Source organism: Chenopodium quinoa, unplaced genomic scaffold, assembly GCF_001683475.1.
Source record: "Chenopodium quinoa cultivar QQ74 unplaced genomic scaffold, ASM168347v1, whole genome shotgun sequence".
NCBI lineage: Eukaryota > Viridiplantae > Streptophyta > Magnoliopsida > Caryophyllales > Amaranthaceae > Chenopodium > Chenopodium quinoa.
The window spans coordinates 2,668,061-2,686,761 of record NW_018742815.1 but is presented as its reverse complement, the minus strand read 5'-3'; the positions used below and the strand labels follow the sequence as shown (position 1 = coordinate 2,686,761).

Here is an 18,701-nt window from a genome sequence, read left to right as displayed (position 1 = left end):
CATTTGCATTTTACCACAATTGCATTTTACTGAACCAATGGTAAATTCAATCCCAAAGTTATATTCTTTTCTTCTCACAATTTCATTACCATGACTTTGCTTGTCAAGTTACACTAAAATTCGTTCCTATTATCCTTTTTTTTTCTTTTTTTTTTTTTTTTTTTTTTTTTTTTTGTTACTTGACATAAAGAGCATCAAGAGCTGTATGATGTGGAAGAAATTGCCTTGATGTGTTTAATGATCCTCCAACCTTGTAGCAACACAAATTCAAAACAAGCTCAAGAGGAAGTTCTCAAATGATTGGAAAAATTTTCCCTTCTGTAAATCTCACTAATTCATTGATCATTACATAAAGTACAAATGTTATAGTATAATCTCTACAACTTTACAAGGCGGTATATTAAATAAAAAAGAAATAATAATTAAAAAAAAAGTATACTACACAATCCCTTCACTCCCAATGAGCACCCCAAGAAAAAAGGAAAAGAAGAGGAAATGCATATAAACAAGGCATTTACAAATGACTGCATCTCCATGACATTCCTTGTCCTTTCAATGACTGCAGTTAGTGGCGTGTTTAAGGACTAATAAAACCTAAGATTTACCTAAAGCCTACCCAGTAAGCGAAGAGGCTTTATCAGTTCGTCAAAATCATCCAACTGAGAATTCTGAGGGCCGTCCTCAGATAAGGTGTGATCACTCGTCGGTCCATCCTCTTGTGCTTCATCATCACTAACATCAAGGCTGACAAAATCACCCAAGTCTCCTTGAAAGAGAGCACTACTGACTTTGTTGGGTTCAGCATGATTCTTAAGCATAATGGGTTTTGTCTCAGGATCTACAACCACTGAGAGACCAGAACCAAAATAACGTCCCTTAGCATTCTTCTGATCTCTCTGGCCTTTCCGTTTCTTAGTCTTTCCTTTCTTTGGATGGTAAAGTTTGCATTTTGATCCTTGGGGGCAGCTACCGGAGGCTTCAAATTCGGGGCAGATGTAACTGTGCTTCTTCCGGCACTGCAAGTGTGTAGACAGAGATTTGTTCTACTTGTTTCTATCAGGTAAGTCGACATGTGACACTCACAAGCAAACAGAGAAGTTTGGTTGAAGAAACCAATAAATGAAAACATAATAGTCAATTTGAAATCCCAAAACAAAACTTGAGATACCCTTCTGATAATTGTGTCACAGGACTTTATTTATGCATGCCATGAAATGAATGGTTAATATAATCATGATGGTAAAAAAGACTCCTGCTATGATAGACCTAGAACAAGCTGGACAAGAAAATCTGACAATATCCAGAGAAAACACGACAAACAATGCCACATCCACCATTGCAAAGTCGAACCAGAATCCAGAACCCATATATGTGAAGATGTATGCACTACCTCCAACTAATTTAGTATCCTAAGATTGGTAAGATAGAGCCGGTAAGGAAATGTCAGGCAGGGGAGGAAGAAAAATCTTCTGTACAAAGGTCATAGCATTGAGATTAAAAAAAAATGCTACTTGTCTGTGCCTCTATTTTCTTTTATGTTCTAATATAATTTTCAAAGTAAATGTTGTTTAATCAGGTAAATATTAATCATACTTTCAAAACACAAAAACTACACAAGCAGTAGAGTTTGCAATACCAAGGAATTTTCCTTCTAATCTAGTTTGGAAATAATGGGGCGTTTAATAATAGAAAGACATGAATAAAGGGGACAAAAAAGAAACTATTTTGCAGAAAGAGGATAATGATTTGACAACAAAGACATCATATTTTACCCCCCTTGTCCATAATGACACTTTTAACTCGTAAACTTTAACCAACAAAATGGGAATGGCAAAAGTCAAATTTATGTGCAGCGGCTAACTAAAGAAAATTATTCTAGACAACTAAAAAAGGAAAGGTGGACAAATGCATTTGGACAGAGACAAAATGCAAAGGGCTAATGACTTGAAAAACAAAGATTTAAATATATTGATGTTAGCAATTAATACCTCATTCCCTTCAGCACAATAGCCCCTGAGGAAGCTCTCACATATAGAGGCTTTTGGATTCACATTGACATGACGATAAGGACACTTCTCATTAGAGCATAAGCCTGCATGAGAAGGCAGTCAACATTTATGCCCGTTGTGATACTAATCAAATGCATAAAAGATAGAAAACCACCTTGCAGGAAAAATGAACAATCGGGCATTCTTTCCGGAATAACCTGCATCACAGATATAGAATTAAGCAACAATGGTCCAAAGACAATCATCCAGACAGAGGGCATAGCATGATAGACCTTATGAGTCAATTTGCAATCCAGATCGGCACATAAACCCTTCAAAAATTTGGTGCAGACAGCAATTTTGGATGGATCATGTATAAATGAACATTTTCCTTCACCCTTGTTGCATTTACCAAATCTAGTGAAAAACTGGCAGAATTTACGTTTTTTGGCTAATCGCATCCTAGCAGTGTGCAAACTCCATCGAACTTTTTCACTAGCCAAAATGCGAGTGCGCCTCTTTGGGTCTCTAACAAGTTGGTTGCCATTGCCAATCCGAACATACCTACCAAATAGGAAGATATTTATCCAAAACCAGAGGGAAAGAGTGAGTTTTATTCCAAGAAATAACATTCCTGCAAACAGTTGCTAGTAGTATTGACATACTCATCACTTCCAATTATTAGCCTCTTTGGCACATAAGTTTTTCTGACATCCTTATCTGTCTTTGAAGCAGTAAAGTCTGATGCTTCCTCATCTATTCAACAATTTATGGTTAGTTTAAATACTATTGAATATCAATCATAAATAACAGATGAATTCTTAAAAGAAGATTGAGGGAAAGGAGGAAATCAACAGGATAATCTGAAAGGTAAATTGATACCATGTGGATCAAAATTCCAAGCAGCTATGTAAAGGAGCATTAACAATTAGCAACACAAGGCCACCCATTAATTTAGTTAAACTTATATATAGAGCATTAAGATATCCTCCAGCAACAGTAAAATTTAATATCTATATTGAGCGAAGATGAACGTCACTCACAAGTCACACCCTTTAGCAGAAGAAATATAGAATGCCTACAACTACAACTAAACGGGATGGGAGCCAACAATTGACTCACTACCACAAGTTTTAAATAATCAGAGCTTGTAAAACTGCACTTTGACACACTCTAAAGCTGTCCATGACCATCCTCACACAAGACTAAAAACAACTCTAACCATGGCCTTCTATGACCGCATATTGTAATTCTTTAGCTGTATCCTCTATCAGGACTTAACAGTTTATGCTAGCTAATTTTCTAGTGGAATGACAGTAGAAACCATCTAGCACATCCCATTATTCCCAATCGGCAACAACTACACAAACCACATTCTAAAATACAAAGAACTGAATAGATGCACAATGTTCGTATAGCACTAGGTGACTCTAAAAGCAAGTTGCTAGGAAGAAGCATATATCAGCTGTTGATCCTCTACATCCCACAAACCCCTTCCAAACACAAGGATGCACGGTGCAATACTTGGATATAAATATATAGACCAACTACTATTAACGACAGCATGAGAATCAACTTCTACCTCCTGATTTTGACATAGCTATGAATAGGCTACCGACTACCCCATTGATATACCTCTCGCTGGATGAATGTTAAGAGTCTATGTTGTAATTGAAACAAAACCAAAATTTCTTTTTAGCTCTTAATCATATGATGAAGGAAATTAATGAAGCAAAAGAACCAGGGCAAAGTAAACTAGAAACCTGAAATCCTTTGAAGTGTCCTCCTTGAAGGATCCATACGGTATCGAAAAACGCCAATACGAAATATTCGTTCTCCTGTTCATCACAAATATTTATAACCAAATCAACTAGAGTGGTGAAGGTTGCAACAAGACCATACCAAAATACACAATACTTAACCAGGGGTATAGGGGAAGCCCACACTACGAATTAGTTATTTATGTCTCAAAATAGATTACAGAATACATCATGACCTAAGAATCTTGTGATCAACCTACCTGCTTTAGAATTAGTTTGTAAGGATCCAGATTTTTGTACAGAATTCATTGCAGCAACTGCCTTAGCAGCTTCCTGTGAATGGTTAATAAACAAACTAATAAGACAAAACGGAGTATAATACCCAATTACACACAAAAGAGCCATAGGAAAACAATATCATTTGTAATCATCACATTGAAATAATGATTTGACTAACCTCTCCAACCTTCTTTGAACGCTTTTCCATGGACTTCGACCATTTTAAACTAGTTCCAGGAAGACTTATGACCTTTGATCTTCTTAAAGAAAAACCACGACTCGACCTTACATACACAGCACCCCTCTTTTTGGAAGAAAGCAGTTTTCGACTAAAAAACAAACCACATAATTTCAGTCAGACAAATGCATCCACAAGCAAAACCATTGAAATAAAATCAAATTGATATAGCATATGCTTTCAGCAAATAGAAGAATTTTAAGAGCTGGCCGAGGTCAGCCAGACAAACCTCCAATAAGTAGCTCTTTTCCAAGGTAACAAGTGGGACAGCAGTCTCCTTGATCTCATTGAATCAACACCTTTACCACAGGACTTGGACTCACCCAACTTCCAAACAAGCGAAAATTTCGTAGATTTAACTGCATAATATAGAAAAATTAGTATGGACTCTTTTCCAGGTAGATGATTATAATATGACAAAAAAATTACGCATGCAGACAGAAGCTAAAGCCAGATGGAAAATTCCAACTAATTATTAAAAAATATTACAAACATAAAATGCTATGTAGTAATCCAGTATTCAGTTAATGAACTAAAGTAGTCAGATGGGAAGGCGAGTAATAAGATACCTTTATTTGATAGTCTTTTGGTAAAACTTCTGCCAGAGGAAGCATGAAAAGCCCTTTGAGAAACTGACATGGGATTATCTTTATTTACCACAGCCAATTGCTGAATATTGCCATCAGAGGAAGCTCTAATGAGTTGGTTTTTTCTTCTCTTGAAGTAATTGACATCGGAAGATGTAGCTGTGCCCTTGTCAGTGTTAAGCAAAGATGATTGTGAGGACTTTAAAGCAGCAATCAATTGATTTAATTTGTGCTTAACGTATATCATCTTCTCTGAATTCGATCCAACCAAATCTCCATCACTCAAAATAACAGGATCCTCCAAATTTCTGTTCACAGCAGATTCAGGATCCATTAAGGAATTCAATGCAACATCAGGAGATTTAAGTGCCTCTTCACTGTCAGTTCCTACAGAGTGATCCACATGTAAGGAAGATACGCATTGTCCAGAGTATACAGCATCATTATCTGATGTCTTACTACTGCAGGGTAATGGAGGTGTTTTTGGCATTTCAATGGGGGCATTTCGCCCTCCTTTCACAAGCCCATCAGGTAACCCAGTAGACTCAATCATCACAGAGCCCACAATCTTGCTGATCTTGTCTGTCTTATTTGGCCTTGGCCGATCGATGGTTGCACCAACAGCAAGAGAACCTGAAGTGGATGCACCAACAGCAAGAGAACCTGAAGTGGATGCACCAACAGCAAGAGAACCTGAAGTGGATGCACCAGAAATGGGATTTCTTACAAGACTGTTTCCTTTTCGTATGTAAGAAGTGTCCTGAACCTTCACAGCTTTACTAGACAGTGCCCTGTGTGGTGGAGGAATTCCCCCGGATGGCTTTTTTGCAGGTATGTTAGCTGTTAAGTTACTTGTTCGATGCCATGTACGAGGTTTTACTGGAAAAGTCTGTGATTTAGAGGGTTTAATCACGGCTGAAAGATGGCTGGTGGAAGGACTTGCTTCAGAACGGGTTAGCACATTCTTCCTCTGTCTGATCATGAAATTTGAGCTGGATTTTGTAGTCTTTTCCTGCTTTGATGACATCAATACACCTTTCTGAGCAAATGGCTGAACACCTGATGTTGCTGATATACCTGGCTTCGAGCTTTTCTTACGACTTTCAGGAAGCAGATTGGCCTGGGAGGTAATCGAGCTCTGTTTTGCAAAAGGTTTACTTGATTTTTTGTCATCCTTACACAGCTTCTCACCTGAGGTCACATGAATCACTGGACTGGCAATTGATGTATTCAAGGATGAAGGAAGAAGAGAGCAAGCCTCAGTTAGGCCCGAATTGGATGGTGTATCCAACATATCAAAGTTTGCAGTAACTCCGCCATCAGTAGATTCAGCATGTGACTGCAAACAACCAGACAAAGAGGACAGATTAGAATTTAGAGCAATAGCACCATCAAAATCCAAATTCATTGCCAGAGATCCTTGCTCTGCATCCCTGGTATGATCACCCGGCAAGCACTGCAAATTACTCTTTCTCTCAATTGTTGTCAACGTATTGAGCCCATTTCCATCATCGGCTCCAGCCGTCATCAAAATCTTGTCTACCTTCTGATGACACCCGGATTCAGGCAAATTAGACTGCTCTACATCTGGTGGGGTACTCTCTGTGATAGATAAACATGAATCTGTGCACAGGAAGTCAGAGATTGAATTGTCAGCTAAGCTACATGTTTCTGCACACAAATTGCTGGCTGCTCTGTCAGCTGCACCTTTCCCAGTAATTACAGACTTTTGTAGTTCAAATCTCTCTGAAAATTGTGGTGAATGATTGGTGGAGGGCTCATCAGCTACCGGTGTCAACAATTTTCCAGACACGGGTAAATCAGAACTCTCAAACTCTGGTGCATCAGAGAAAACGGATTCCAATGGATATACTTTCCTTTTCTTACCAAAACTAGAAGAATGCTCAATTAGATCTAAATCAGGAGGGTGATTCATGGAATTCATACCCTTCAAACAACTTCCAGCAATTTCATTCCCATGTGCAATATCTGATTCGACACATGCTGACCCTGAAACTGCAGAGCTATGTTTCTCCACAGGATGGGTTGCATTCTCAATAGGAAAGCTTAAGTTCACAACCAATTGACACGATTCCGATATTCTCGAATCTAAAGAGTTTGGCTCAGTTTTGGATTTTCTCTTTCTGTTGAGTTGAGAGCTATCCTTGTTAACAGGAACAGCCAATACACCACCTGCATCAACACAAGTCTTTGAATTGTCTTCTTTTCCTAATGTGGTATCATCATTGACTAACATGGTCTCTGAACCTTGACAATGTTCCTCCTGAATGTCATTTGTATCCCTGACATCAGAAGCACTGTTTTTTACATGTTCTAAGCTAACGGTAACATCATCATTGTAACTGAGGGAGGTTCTTTTGTCACTACAGACATCAATTGAGAAACTTTCCAACTTTTCATAATCCTCAGAATATTTTGATTCTGGCTCATGATTTCTATCAGAATACAAACTCCCTAATGATAGTCCAATAGTAGCATTTTCAGGTGAAGAAAATACCTGATCTTCACAAGACTTAACAGCATCAGTCAATGGGCATGATAAATCCACTATATTTTCTTTCTTTGAGACATTAGCTGGAATTGAGACAGAACTCATGTTTTCTACAAAATCCAATGTATCCACGTTTCCACGACAATTGTCATTACTATCCACATTGTCTCCAACACGTATCACCAACTCAGAGGAACCTTCCTCAGAACCATTATTGATGACCAATACAGGAGCCATATCCTGATCCTTGACACTGTCCTTTTCAATATATACGTCTGAAATAAATTTCTCCACAAGTTTTGTCACGTCCTCATCAGGATTAGAGATTTTCTGCTCATCTTGTAACATACCCTCCATGTTTCCATGACCATCAGAAAATCCAATCCTCAGGGATCCTGGTGAACCAGGAAGATGTTCAGACATTCCAATCTCCCTAATTCTCTTAGAAGAATCAGATGCTTCAGTAACAGGATGACCTAGAACTTCCCTTTGATCTGAAGCAGCAGAGGATTTACTGACTTCAAATTTGCCCATATCCACTAATATGTTCTGAGTTGAATCAATAACATTGCCGCCACAAGAAGACTTTGTCTCTAAATTCTTTACAGAGACATCAGAAGGCATAGAGACATCAGAAGGACGATTGGCTGAACAGTCAACATTTACAAGCCCACTATCTGTCTTTATGGACACTGATCTAGATAGGCGGGAAATAGGACTATTGGCTTTCCTCTTCTTCCTAGCAGTACGCGTAGATACATTATCTAATCCAGCTTTCTTATTAACCCTACCCAAAACCTCACCTTTCGAATCTGCCTTAGAAGTAATACCTCCAGACACGCTAATAGATCCACCAGAAGACAATTCTGAGCGACTACCGTGTACCTCTAGATTATTTGGACTGCCAAGTCTCTTCATGATAGAAGACACTCTAACCCTATTCTTAATATCTTTCTCTTCCCTTTTAGATACAGAAGAATAATCAGTAAGACTCCCTACTTTTGGCAGACTATCACCATCTATTCTAACACCTAAATCAGTCAATGAGTTATTCACGTTACATTCTACCCCAGAACAAGAAGGGGCAGCCATGATCGGCTTGGCCACTAAAGCATTTGATTTAAAAGACACGTCAAGCTCGACAGGGTTTCTCACTCTCTCTTCACTCACCCTACAATCTAAAGACTCTGAATTCGACTCTTTTCCTTTGTGTGGACTAGGAGTTTTATTACTGCCATTATTTTTGTCAAACCTATTCCTAAAACTACTACTATGTTGCTGCTGTGGTTTCCCTGGTTGTATCCTAAGAAATGCACTCTTCTTCTGCACATTCTTCTTAGGAGTACCGCGATTACTATACTCTTGAACCTCTTCATTCCTCCCTCTATTACTTCCCTTATCATCAACCTCAACCCCTCCAATCCGAAACTTGATGGGAGAACGAGACACTTCCCTCGAACCACCACCGCCACCACTACCCCGCCTCATATTCACATTCTCCTCCAATACAACATCATCCCTACCACCCCTCACCAATCCCTCATCATTCAACGACCCTCGACGACATTCACTACTCCCCGAATTCAACTCAATCTCCTTCCTCGCCGGCATCATCTCAGGATAATACTTTTCATGATGCTCAAACTCACGATGATCACGACCAAAATCCCCTTCCAACCTATCAAAAACCCCCAAAACCCTACGCTCATCACCCCGTTCCCGGTCCCGTTCCCGATCCCGCCTCAATTGATACTCAACCCCATCAGAATGATGAACCCTAACACGAGATTCTAAACCCAATTCCTCCCTAAACCTAGGAGGACTTTCAATCTCACGCCTAACCCTATGAACAAATTGAGTAGGAGAACGACACACACCAGGCGACATCGGCGAAACTCTGGAATCCGACATCGGCGAAACCCTAGACGCCGACATCGGCGGAAGCGGCGGCGGCGGCGGGAGTTGAGATACCCGAAATCGAAGCTGATTTTCAACATCAACATCATCAATCCCATGATGATTATGATTATGAACATGATGATAATGATTAGGAGGGATTACCCGAGTCGGAGATCGAAACCCATCTCGATGTTCATCTTCCAGAAGACGACGATGATGAAGATGAGGCTGTTGGTGGGGGTTATGGTGGTATTGGTGAGGAGGGGAGTTGATGAAATTGAAGGGGGTTTCAATGGGGGAATGATGAGAAGGTGGTGGGGATGGAGGAGGAGGATGATGAACGAGGCGAGGAGAGAGAGGATGATGATGATGGTGGTTGTGGTTGTGGGGTGGAGGAGGAGGAGGAAGGTGGCGTTGCGGCGGAGGTGGGAAGTGATGAGGGTGGTCGTCGGGGAAAGACGGCGGCGGCAGCGGCGGCGGCGGAGGAAGGTAGCGAGGTGAGTCGATGAGTTGAGGGTGTTGGTGGTGGTGCTGTTGTTGCCAGGGTTGTTGGTGGTGGCGGTAATGGTGGTGGTGGTTGTTGTTGTGGTGGTTCATGGTGGTTGAGGGGAAAAGAGAGCGGTTATTTGGAGTAGGGGGTTTGTTTGAGAAGTAGAAGAGTCGGAGTTGTTTACAAGAAGAGTGGTTGGTATGATTTTGTTTAGGGAACCATAGTGAACTTTAAGAAAGACCCTTCATTTCACTACAGTTGGAACCTCACTGGCCTTATCGGTAAATTACTTACTTTGAGCTGGGGTCCCCGCCAGCTTTGGAGAAATATGAAAAGACAAACTAGCTTTATTCCCGATTTCTTTTTTTTAGTAAGTAGACCGCAAAGCCCTGTTTTAAAACTTCCCTTTTTTCTTCCGTCCACGAGGTTCTGAAAGAAAGAAAGGGGCGCAGCTGCTATATTTGGTTACCCCCGTCGCGTCGTTCGCTTTCATGCGTGTGAAAGTAAGGTCTCCCCTTCTTCATCCGAAGTATCTCCCCGGAACGAGTCCTTTCCTAAATGGCTAAGGCTCGCAAGGGCCCTTTTGGGGCTTTGGTATTTTGAGCTAGGTTTTACGGCTTCAGTCCGGTAACCGAGAGCGAATTTTTAAATTCCTCGGATTGAATTTTGACTAGGACTATAAGAGGAGTCTTTGATGATTTTTATTGGTCAACATTACAGTGGATTCAGGGATAACAGGATGATGAAGGGAATAAGGGTTGATATTTTTAATTTTTTTTTTACGGCCGTAATTTAAGGGTTGATACTTGATATTAAGCCGTGGGATTAGGGGGCTTTGATACACTATTACACTTGTCGTGTTTTGGAGAGTATTGTGGCTATAGATGTCTTGGGTTGGGTTAGTTTATGACACAACACGACATAAGTTAGGAGGAACAAAAGTACGATACGGTTATGATACATTGATATGTTATTGTTTGTGTTAGGTTATGGGTTATGCCTTTTTAAAACACGACATTATAAAAAAGGTAAAATAAGTTATACGTATTTGACTTAGGTAGGCAAATAATGGTACATCAGCACATGTGCTCTAAGGTTGCTTGAGTTGCACTTTTGACAGGTAACTTATGCAAGTTTTGTACATCTTTTAAATTTTTTAATATAGTATACAATTATGAGCTAAACTAGATTGATATCCTATATTAACAAAAACATGTTAATATCACCAAAATTCCTCTCTCCTCCCCTCACATGGATATTTTTTTCCTGCTCCCTCCTCCATTCCCATGGCCACTACTTCCTTCTATCTCCTTCCCTCCTATGGTCATGCCCAAAATCGACCACCTTGACGGATCTAATGCGGTCAGCCTGTCGGCCGACCAACATAAGACACCCTAATACAAATTATGAAAATTGGGCCTATACTAACCCCTTAGGAAAAGGGATTATCTCATACTGATGGTGTTGCGGCAATCGGATGGTGGTGCTAACGGTCTTGCGATGGTTGGTTGGTGTTACTAGAGTTTGTATGGTTGTTGACTGGTGAAGCTAAAGGTTGTGCGATGGTCAGCTGGGGTCGAATGGTGAAGCTAAAGGTCATTTGGTGAAGCCAAAGGTTGTGCGGTGGTGCAATTGATAGAGGGGCGAGAAAGGGGGTGTGGTTGCTAAATTTACAAAATTATCCTTGGTGTGGCTACTAAATTTACAAAATGAACCTTAATATTAACAATTTTTGTTAAAATAGGATATCAACTTGTATTTTCTCTACAAATTCAAGCAAAATGTAGCAATAATAGTACTAATTTATGTCATTCTATGCTTAATTAACATTGCTTTTTTTATATGAGTTGGGTCTTATTTCAAAAACGCTCAAACACCAACTGCAAACTCCAAACTAGAAACTCCTATTTCTTATTTAAATTTCTTCTTTTCTTAAGAACCGCCTAAGAAACCCCCATTATTGATGCTCTTATCTGACCACGAAAATTTTGAAAGGACTCCAACAAAAGATAATGGTTAACTGATTACATGATTTAGTACACATTACATGGTATTTCATAGTCCATAGTATATAACCCAAAAATATCTAGTTATAATTTTTAGGAAAATTTGGATTTTGGTACCTCGAAAATGGGGGTAATTGAATTTTAGTACCCATCTAAAATTTTATTTTAAATTGGTACCTCAAAAATGACTAAACTATAGATATCAGTACCTCCGTTAGCATTCTGTCAACTTTGTCGTTAGTAGGTCCCATTATCTAATTATTTAATAATTTAATTTATTAAAAAAAAGAAAAAACATTTAATTAAAAAAAACTTAAAAAATAATTAAAAAAAAACTTTAAAAAAATAATAGTACCCCGCCACCCAGCCCTGCCTCCCCGCGCCGACGCCACCCCCCACCCACCTGATCTGAAAACCACCACATCGAAAACCCCCTCCCTTTCCCGTCGCCGATTTCCCTCCTCTTTCTCACTCTTGGCTGCCTCGACATCACCCCTTCCCCCTTTCCCCCAAATCAATTTTTAGGGTTTTAGGGTTAAATTTCTGGGTTGTGGGTGGTGGGTTTCAGGGTTCGTGGGTGGTAGGGTGATGGGTTTCTGGGTTCGTGGGTTGTGGGTGGTGGGTTTAGGGTTCGTGGGTGGTGGGGTTGTGGGTTTCGGGGGATCGTGGGTGGTGGGGTGTGGTGGGTTCGTGGGTGGTGGGTTTCTGGGTTCTTGGGTTCGTGGGTGGTGGGTTTATTGGCACCCCTGCCTGGCCGCGGCGGCAGTTGCTGTGGCTAGGCTTCGTGCCTGGCCGCGGCAGCAGCTGCTGTGGCTGGGCTTCGTGCCTAGTCGCGGCGGCAGCTGCCGTGGCTTGGTGGTCGCCGTTGGCTGGAATAAGGAGGGAAGCGTGACTGGTGGTTTTTTTTTTATTTTATAAGTTTTTTTTTGTTTTTTTATTTTAAAAATGTTTTTTTTAATAATTTAAATTATTAAATAATTAGATAATGGACCCCACTAACGAAAAACTTAACGGAACATGGACGGAGGTACCAAAACCTATAAAGTTACACTTTTGGAGGTACCAATTTAAAATAAAATTTTAGATGGGTACTAAAATTCAATTACCCCCATATTCGAGGTACCAAAATTCAAATTTTCCTAATTTTTAAAGGTTGTCAAAAATGTTTTACTTGTAAAAAAAATAATTGAAAACGAAGAAGATAATGTCTTATCTAGTTATCTTGGATCATCACTAGTTTTGTGTGGTTAGGAAAACAATTGATTGAAAATGAAGTGTAAGATAAAGAATAACCATTGATATCGTTGAGAGGGAAAAAAACAAACAGGTCCAGGATTAGCATTTTGCAATCAATAAGCCCTAGCAAATGAAACAATATCAACCATAAGAAAGAATACTTGGTGCAATATCACTTTAGTTACACAATCAATCTCAACTATTTCATTTTCACTTATTATATAGTACAATATGTTACATATCTATGTACAAGATTCGGCCATATATTAGAGAACTAACAGTCTAACAGGCCTTTTACAGCTACAGTTTCAGCTTCACAGCTTCATTTCACTATCTATCTTACACTTGACAACAGAAAACATACCAAAAAAAAAAAAAAACCACCGAATAATGCATCATTTCTCGCAGTCAGATATACTGTAAGTAAACCCGACAACTCCTTTGTTACTACATATACAAGCAAATTAGGCCAAGAACTGGTAGGGATTAATTGTTGATCTCAGGAAAAGGGAAGAAAAGGATATCATATACAGAAAAAATTGAGTTGTCATGTATAGTTAGGATCTCCCAAGAAAAATCTGCGTCTCAGTCAAGGCTTGATGAGCGACTCCACCTGCCTCGGAGGTACTCTTCAAGTGAAACGTGTTGCTCCAAGCTGCTCACGGAGAGAGAATCATCCTCGACATCAAGCAATGCTAGACTAAGGTGTGACTGGAGATCAATCTGTGTAAGACCATCCTCGTCCTGCCTGTCAATGTTGTCTGAAGCGTTGACTTGGAACCTTGCCCATTTTATAGTATCAGGGTCTCCTTGCAGGAGCTTCAGTATCTGTCTCGACCAAGAATAGCAAATTAGAAAGAATGAATACAATCGTTCAAATAAACACAAAATTAGAAATTTGAAATAAAACAAAAAAGGTATATGAAACATGTAAGATACGAGGGACTAAATTTGTGCCAATCTATCTCACAAAAATAGTGATATGCTTCTGTATGAGTATGACTACTAAATGAAGTTTTAAGAGAAAAATAACTTCCGAGTAAAAGAGATACGGGTTAAGACCTTATTTTTACCATAACTATATTCAAGGGAAAAAAGACGTTCACAAAAACAAAAAAATATGCAGCTTGTAGATATTTGTTCTCTCTAAGGATGGCAATGAACAAAGCCTGACCCTCAGTCCTACCTCAGGGAACTTCCCAGATCAGTCACAAACTTAAATATTTACCAATACAGTACATGGAAATACAGCTTGTGGACATAAAAATGAGACTTTAAAGTGCTTTAGTTGTAATCCTTGTAAATTCAACTTCTAAGCATAAATCAAATTGCAACTTACAACTCTCATATGAGGCCGAGCTCGTGGTGTCCGTCTGATGCAAAGGGTAGCAGCCAAAACCATTCGTTCAATCTGGTCTTGGTTATAATTACTGCCCAAGCAAGGGTCTAGCAACTTGGAAACTTTACCGCCATTTAGAATTGGCTTAGCCTGATGACAATGAACACTCGTTATATTGAGATGAAAAATCAAAACATAATGCACAATGGAGAGAATCCATACAGGAACAGGAAGAGTAACCTACCCACATAACTAGGCTCTCTTCACCTTTTGGTAACTCATTGCTTATGGGTTTTCTTCCTGAGAGAAGCTCAAGAAGCACAACCCCGAATGCAAAGACATCAATTTTGTCCGTCACTTTGCCGTACATGAAGTATTCAGGAGCCAAGTAACTGCAACGATTAAACACATTTCAAATTATGCACCAACAATTAAATTATTTATACATGCAGGAAAAGGTGCAAAATTATAAAATCATGTTTCAAAAGGTTAAAAGCAAGTTCACATGTAGTGATGGTTACAGAAAACAAAGACAAAATTTAGAAGTTTCCGAATACAGACCCAAATGTTCCAGCCACATCCGTACATGTAATATGTGAAGAAGTTGATGCCCACTTAGCAAATCCAAAATCAGAGAGCTGAAGACAATAGAAGCAATAAGTCCATGAGCATCCATAAAAAGAGAAACCAGAAACATTTGCACAACAAGTTACATAGCTCATTACCCGTGGTTCAAAATCCTTAGACAACAATATATTTGATGACTTCACATCCCTATGAATTATTTGTTGACTGCTATTATTGTGAAGATAATAAAGCGCCTCAGCCACACCCAATGCCACCTTGAACCTCTCATTGCAACCAAATGCAACAGGGTCTTTTTTGTCGCCTGCAAATAATTATTGAACTATTTATTGATATCACATCCAACTATACACAGCTTCTAATAACATCATGATTAAAGAAATGCTTGATCAGCAAACTACCATGAAGATTCTCTTCGAGGCTTCCTCTGGATAAAAGATCATAGACCAGTAGAAGGTTACTATCCTCAAAACAGAACCCAAAGAGGGAGATTATATTCTTATGATGTAAGGAAGTAATTATCTTAATTTCCATCATAAATTCCTGTAACACGTCCTCAGAAGGTTTTAAAATTTTCACTGCCAATTCTTTGCCATCAGAAAGAGTACCTCGATAAACCCAACTACTGCCTCCTTTTCCAATCAAATTATCTGTAAGCAACAAATTATAAATCATTATGCACTATAATGATTATCTACATGATCATTGAAATGGAAAAAAATGGTGTCAGAAGTCAAACCAGGCATGAAGTTTGATGTTGCTGACTGAAGCTCCTCATACTTAAACAACCTACATGTTGAGGAATACCTCTCATGAAGACCTTCCAATTCTCTGAGTGCACTTCTAGAATCTTCATCCAGAGTGTGAGATGGGATTTCAGTGCTAGATGGAACCATACCATTATTCTGTACTCCTTGATCACAGGAATTTGCATCATGCTCCTTACGATTTTTTTCAATTGAAGATGAGCTTACAGTGGACATATAATGTCTGCTGGGCAATGATGTTGCCCATTGCACAACGGAGATATCACGTGAAGAAGATGATGTAGAGCCTTCTCTTGCAGACAACAATCTACGTCTAAGGAGTGGCCAACCCGGTCTAAGTTCAGGCAATTCTTTTACCAGCAACGAAACTGAGCTTGATGCTGCTTCCAACTTCTGGAATGGAACTAAAGCCTTAGAGTTGTCTTCTTGATTATTATCACCAGGCTCTTCAGTCATGCTGGTGCAAGGGAGGGAACTATTTGAAGAAAATGAATGAGAACAAATACAACAAGTCTGTGTTGTCAGCATTTCTGGACGCAAAGCGTCAATTTTTAGCCTGGTTTGCTCCAAATCTTCATCTATACCTTCATCACATACCACTTTAGGTGAAATATCTGCATCATCATTGTTGAGTATTGAGTTGATAGTTGATGATCTTTGAAGTCCTTCCAAGATACTATTCTGCTGATCATTGGCCCCTGAATAAAATGAAATATTCAGATATCTATATATCTACTAAAATTCAATTAACCCAAATGATCAACCCACACCCAAGCTGTATCCGACCTGATGGCCCTTTTTTTACCTGAATTGAAAATGACTTGACCCAACATGAATATTACTAGGATCGAAATTGATTTATTCCTTTGTAAACTACAATTTACAATAGACATAAATGTGACTAGACCCCATTGACCCGAACCAAATGACTCAGCTAAATTATCCCAAACTGAACCCAATCCAAATTATCCTCTTCTACCTCCAAACATATGTCACGACATTCAGAAACAACTTGAATACAAACTAAGTGGATAGACTGCTTACAACCTTTCGAATCCTTGCGTTTTCCTGCAGCAGCAGTGGCTTCTCTTTGGAAGACAACTTTCCCATTACGAACAGCAAGAACAGAACAGTCCTGAGGTAATTTCTTGGCACAATACTTGGCCACTGAAGTAGATGAGCGGATGGTGTGATGTTTAACAGCAGTACCAACTATAACTTTATTAGCAGCATATGAATTCGCTTCACGGACTATAATTTTACGGACTGATGAACCACGGCATATCTTCAGCTTAAGATCAACCTACAAACAAAGATACCAATTTAGCAACTTAGCAACTTAGAATCAGCCCCACAAAATTTTACTTGTGCAGGACTCAGCTTATCTTAGTAGGCTCTGTCTGATCCAAATATTTCGAAGAAACTAATTATCCGATTTTCATTTATTTGGTTTGTAAGGTAAATCTGTTGGGAAATTAAAATACTTCTCAAACTATTTTCCTCCTAAAAAACACAGCCTTTATTTTGTTTCCTTTTCTGCCAAATTCTGCATAGCCAATCACAGATCAGACGCTAACCTGTTTCAAGTTGCAAAAACCTTCATATACACCAAGAACAGAATCAAATGCCTTCACCAGTGAAAGAAGCGATGATTTACCATCATTATCAAAAATTTCTGTTCATAAGTCAAAAAAAAAAACAATTAATCTCAAAAAACTCTAAGATCATAAATTACAATTAAACATACAAGAACACATCATTGCATTTCCAAAAAAAAAAAAAAAAAAATCCCCCATAACCATAAGAAACCAAATATTTTCAACAGTAAGTTATACGTAGTACAAAATGAGAAATCAAAGAGAAACACCCACATTTAAAATTCACCATTACTACCCATAACATCAAATTCAATGACAAAATCATCCAATTTTTAGTTTTTATTTTTGTTACAAAGAAATCATTAATTTCTGGCTTGACCCCAGAAATTTTTAAACATTTTAGAGTAAAAACAATGAGAAATTTTGGAAAAACACCCAAATTTGATATCCACCATTGGTGCTCATAACATTCAATAACAAAATATCACACCCATAAAATTCTACCTAAAACCCAGAAAAAATTGCGCCATTTTAAGAATACCCAGATAACAAAATCACTAGAAAATTTCAGAAAAATACCTAAAACTAAAATCCACCATTGGTGCCCACAACATTCTAATCCAATATCATAATCAGTTTAATCACACCCACCAAAATCTACTTAAAACCCAGAAAAATTCACATTAATTTAAGAACACCCATATAAAAAATTCACAAAAAACTTCCATAAATTAGTCAAAATGATAAAGAAAAGTTTACCATTTGGAGCAAGAACATGAAGAGCAAGCACAACATCACCAGGTTGAGCAACTTTAACAAGAGACCAAGTAAGCAACTCTCTACTTAAAGCATCCATCTTCACCCCGACAACCACCGTCTGCGACGGCCCATCGCCGCCGTCATGATCAGTCGGAATCATTTTCCGGCGAGAAATTAATTAATTGAAAAATGTCAAAGTATATTGAGAAAATGAGAAATGTTACAATGATGATATTTTAGTAGCTTGTAAAATTGGGTTAAGTCCATAATATATGATTTAGAATCAAATATTTATATAAATGGAAGATAATGAAGGTGAGTTTGGTTTGGGGTTTAAGGTTTAACCGCCGTCTGGTTGCTTTTCAAGGTCGAATAACAGATTAGAGGAGAGAGAAAGAGAGCGTAGTGAGTACTAAATATTCTTACTTTCTGGTTGGATGAAGGCACTTTGTAGAATGGGAAGGTGGCTTGGATTTTTCGATCAGCTAATTGCCTGTTGCCTAATTTGTGGGGCTTTTTTTTGGTGCTACTTCTTGTTTTTATGTTTTTTTATACGATTTAGAAACATGTCTTTTACTTTTTTAAAAAAAAAAAAATAATGAAGATGTCAATTATCGAATTATTAGGAAATAGCAACATAATAAGTCTTGACATGAAG

General features: G+C 38.7%; 1 protein-coding gene and 1 pseudogene across 3 annotated transcripts; both read right to left on the bottom strand.

Moving 5' to 3' along the window:
* Window positions 1-145: 145 nt before the first annotated feature.
* Window positions 146-10,832, bottom strand: LOC110725738. 3 transcript variants are annotated; one of them, XM_021905207.1, is made up of 10 exons: window positions 5,561-10,832; window positions 4,835-5,530; window positions 4,495-4,624; window positions 4,206-4,356; window positions 4,009-4,081; window positions 3,752-3,826; window positions 2,654-2,744; window positions 2,164-2,552; window positions 1,989-2,092; window positions 146-1,016 (listed from the first exon to the last, which is right to left on the bottom strand). In XM_021905207.1, exons 1-10 carry the CDS (start codon window positions 9,858-9,860, stop codon window positions 606-608), a joined length of 6,420 nt encoding a protein of 2,139 aa, XP_021760899.1. In that variant the 5' UTR covers window positions 9,861-10,832; the 3' UTR covers window positions 146-605. The 3 variants fall into 3 exon arrangements, with proteins under 3 accessions (XP_021760899.1, XP_021760900.1, XP_021760898.1); XM_021905208.1 differs by having other exon boundaries at window positions 2,164-2,206; window positions 2,282-2,552; window positions 4,835-10,830; XM_021905206.1 differs by having other exon boundaries at window positions 4,835-10,831.
* A 2,339-nt stretch (window positions 10,833-13,171) lies between these two features.
* LOC110725739 lies at window positions 13,172-18,701 on the bottom strand (annotated as a pseudogene).